This window comes from Pyrus communis, chromosome 5, assembly GCF_041283825.1.
Source record: "Pyrus communis isolate YQ-2024b chromosome 5, ASM4128382v1, whole genome shotgun sequence".
NCBI lineage: Eukaryota > Viridiplantae > Streptophyta > Magnoliopsida > Rosales > Rosaceae > Pyrus > Pyrus communis.
This window is the reverse complement of record NC_142569.1, coordinates 14335915-14339728: the sequence shown is the minus strand read 5'-3', so window position 1 is coordinate 14339728 and position 3814 is coordinate 14335915. Positions and strand designations below refer to the sequence as shown.

The following is a 3814-nucleotide window of genomic DNA, read 5'->3' as shown; positions in this document are numbered from 1 at the left end:
TGCAAAATTCAATTGTTGTAAGTAGTGTTCGAGTAATTCCTTCTTACCAACGCAACCTACCCATAATTATACGTTGATAACCGTGCTATGTTATGCTCAACGCATCTATGATTGACAATCCCAAAAATAACTCAAGCAGATAAAGACAAACAACCAACCAACCAATATAGAAATAAATAAAAAAATATTTTCTTACCAAAAATTAAAATAATTTGTAAAAAAAAAAATCTAAAATCTAAAATTAATGAGAGAGCAAAGTAAGAAAGAAAGTGGTAGGAAAGAGACAAAAGGAGGTGTATTCCTTTGACTGTTTATTATATGCCTTGTAACTCCTACACGTGCTCCTCGCTTCGTACGCGAACGCCAGCCCACGTCCTATATAAACCCCGCCTATGCACTCGCTCCACCATTCAAACCAACCCACCAACAAATTAAAAACAAATATTTATTCAATCATTTTTTGTGAGTTTCCGGTTTTGCCCACAAAAGCCTCGGCCCTCGCTGTCCTTTCCTCTTCTCTCCTCCGCCGCTGGATCGCCGCCGGCGCATTTTAGCATCACCAACCGCGTCAACACATACGATGGACGTCCGAAGGCGATCTACGATGGATACACCTGCCACCAAGGCCAGAAGTGGGCCGATGAAAGTGAAAGTGGTGGACCACGAGAACGACGTTGGTGTCGTCGGGGCCAAGGCCTCCGACGCCCTGCCGCTGCCGTTGTACCTGACTAACGCCGTCTTCTTCACTCTCTTCTTCTCCGTCGTCTACTTCCTCCTTACTCGTTGGCGCGAGAAGATCAGGACCTCGACGCCGCTCCACGTCGTGAACTTCTCCGAGATCGTCGCGATACTCGCGTTCGTCGCCTCCTTCATCTACTTGCTTGGATTCTTCGGGATCGATTTCGTGCAGTCGCTCATTCTCCGCCCCAGCAATGACGTCTGGGCCGCTGACGATGACGAGGAGGAGCACGAGCGCTTGATATTGAAAGACGACGCCAGGAAAGTGCCGTGTGGGGCCGGACTCGACTGCAGCCCAATTCCCCAAATTGCCCCTGTTGCTGCTGCCGCCCCCAAAGCTGTTGCACAGAAGGTGTTTGATAAAGAGGTAGTCCTCTCCACTCCCTGCGATTTCACCGCCCAGCCGTTGACGGAGGAAGATGAGGAGGTGGTCAAGTCCGTGGTGGCGGGAACCATCCCTTCCTACTCTCTGGAGTCAAAGCTCGGAGATTGCAGGAGGGCGGCGGCTATCAGGCGCGAGGCGCTTCAGAGGATTACAGGAAAGTCTCTGGGTGGTCTGCCATTGGAGGGGTTCGATTACGAGTCAATTTTGGGTCAGTGCTGCGAGATGCCAGTTGGGTATGTTCAGATTCCAGTTGGGATTGCTGGCCCTCTTAGGCTCGATGGCAGAGAGTTTTCCGTACCAATGGCCACCACAGAAGGTTGCTTGGTTGCCAGCACCAACCGTGGCTTCAAAGCTATCAACTTGTCCGGCGGAGCCACCAGTGTGTTGCTGAGAGATGGGATGACCAGAGCACCTTGTGTGAGGTTCAACTCTGCTAAGAGAGCTGCCGAGTTGAAGTTCTACTTGGAAGAACCCAACAATTATGACACCTTGTCCACGGTTTTCAACAGGTAATTTCAACTTTTCTGTACTGATTTGTTTGATTACTTTGATGGGTTTGTTTCAGTCAAGCTTAATGTTTGTTGTTGTTTCAGTAAAGCTTAAAGTTGCTTTTTATAATTTTTTTGGGTTTTAAACTCTTAATTAATTGGGATTTGGGTTTGATTATTCAGGTCAAGCAGATTCGGTAGGCTTCAGACAATTAAGTGTGCCATTGCTGGGAAGAACTTGTACATGAGATTCACCTGCAGCACCGGTGACGCTATGGGGATGAACATGGTCTCCAAAGGTGTGCAAAACGTTTTGGATTTCCTCCAGAACGACTTCCCTGACATGGATGTGATTGGAATTTCCGGCAACTACTGCTCTGACAAGAAGCCCGCTGCGGTGAACTGGATCGAAGGTCGTGGGAAATCGGTGGTCTGTGAGGCTGTGATCAAGGGTGATGTGGTGCAGAAGGTGTTGAAAACCAATGTGGCGTCCCTGTGCGAGCTTAACATGCTCAAGAACCTTACTGGGTCTGCAATGGCTGGAGCCCTCGGTGGATTCAACGCACATGCCAGCAACATCGTCTCTGCCATCTACATCGCTACCGGCCAAGACCCAGCTCAGAATGTGGAGAGTTCTCACTGCATTACCATGATGGAACCCATCAATGATGGACAGGACCTTCACGTGTCTGTCACCATGCCTTCAATTGAGGTAATTTGATTGTCCCTTGATGTTTTTTACAGTGCTTGGGAATTGGAATATTGGGTTGTTCTTACATCGAGGTAATTTGATAGTACTAGTAAACATGAAGTCTTACATTGGTGTTTGATTATTTTGTCCAGGTTGGTACTGTTGGAGGTGGGACCCAACTTGCATCTCAATCAGCTTGTCTGAACCTTCTTGGAGTGAAGGGTGCTAACAGGGAGGCACCAGGATCTAATGCAAGATTGTTGGCCACTGTTGTGGCTGGTTCTGTTCTTGCCGGAGAGCTTTCTCTCATGTCTGCTATCTCAGCTGGACAGCTTGTGAATAGTCACATGAAATACAACAGATCAAGCAAAGATGTCTCAGCTGTTGCGTCCGCTTAAGAACTTGAACTCTAACTTCTGAGGCTTGAAGAAGCCGAAAGTATGGCCGGAATATGTCAGAAAGAATAACGCTGACATGAATCAGTTGTCCATTTGGCATGGGGAGAAGAGGATAGGGAAATAATGAACAGAACAAACATACAGCAGGGCTTAGGAATGAAAGATTGTACTATTTGTATTTTTTTTCCTTTGTTTACCTTTTTTTTCTTTGTTAATCTATAAGTTTTCATGCCTTGTATGGAACTCTTTTGAGAAATTGTGTAAGATGATGATGAAAAGTTTTAGTAGCAGTTTATTTACTGCCGAAAGTTCTTCAAATGGTCTCCACTTCTTTAATCTCTTCTGTTCAATTTCATACGGATTCAGATGCTAAAATTCAGAAAGAGAATTGTGTTCTTCATGTGAGTTGAAGTTTCTTGTGATGCTTGCAGGTGAAGTAAGACTTCTTGCTATTAACTCCCAGCCAAATGAACTCGTGACTCTTCCTGGCCCTAGGAGGTGTACTGTCGTAACTAAGCTACCAATTGGTTCATTTTTTTTTAAAGAAAAAAATGAACTCTTGCCATGTAAGTTTTCTTTCTTTTAATTTTTTTGGAAAATGACTTGCCTACACCCATCAAGACGCTAATGTGATGTGTCGGAACTGTAATACAACCGGTGTGTTTTAACTTAGCGACCTCCGGAGGTGTATGCAAGTCTCTTCTGTTTATGCGATCTCTTTTATGATTGGTGTGTTTGTGCATTGCTATTTTCACGTGCTGGTAAAAAAAAATGATTTCTTTTTTTTGTTTGCTTTAATACGGATTTGGATCAACATCAATGACGATGATGCTTTCTGGTTGATTGTTATGTCTTTGTTTTTCCCTCTATTATTAGGCTGTCAACTATGCATGCATGTTAATTACTTTTTTTGTTCAAATGCAGATGGCTTGTGAATACTCTTTTTTCTTTTACTACTAACTTTTTTAGGCTTTTTTTCTTTTGAAGTATTCATTTTCTTTTGTCCAAAACGAGAGTAGTGGCATTTTAGGATTCATTCAGCCGACCCCACTTAGTAAGATAAGGCTTTGTTGCTGTTGTTGTTCATTTTCTTTTGTCGGTTTAGCATTAGGAG

At 44.4% G+C, this 3814-nt stretch overlaps 1 protein-coding gene across 1 annotated transcript; it reads left to right on the top strand.

The window, feature by feature from the left end:
• The first annotated feature begins 268 nt into the window (after positions 1–268).
• Positions 269–3018, top strand: LOC137724424 (3-hydroxy-3-methylglutaryl coenzyme A reductase). Its single transcript, XM_068463166.2, has 3 exons — positions 269–1632; positions 1795–2323; positions 2455–3018. Exons 1-3 carry the CDS (start codon positions 581–583, stop codon positions 2698–2700), a joined length of 1827 nt encoding a protein of 608 aa, XP_068319267.2. The 5' UTR covers positions 269–580; the 3' UTR covers positions 2701–3018.
• Positions 3019–3814: the final 796 nt, after the last annotated feature.

What these genes read in the sequence shown, in the direction of transcription:
- LOC137724424 (XM_068463166.2), top strand. Translation starts at nt 581, where the DNA reads ATGGACGTCCGAAGGCGATCTACGATGGATACACCTGCCACCAAGGCC. An exon ending in TTGTCCACGGTTTTCAACAG is followed by an intron (nt 1,633 to 1,794) that starts GTAATTTCAACT and finishes TTGATTATTCAG; the next exon opens with GTCAAGCAGATTCGGTAGGC. An exon ending in TCACCATGCCTTCAATTGAG is followed by an intron (nt 2,324 to 2,454) that starts GTAATTTGATTG and finishes TATTTTGTCCAG; the next exon opens with GTTGGTACTGTTGGAGGTGG.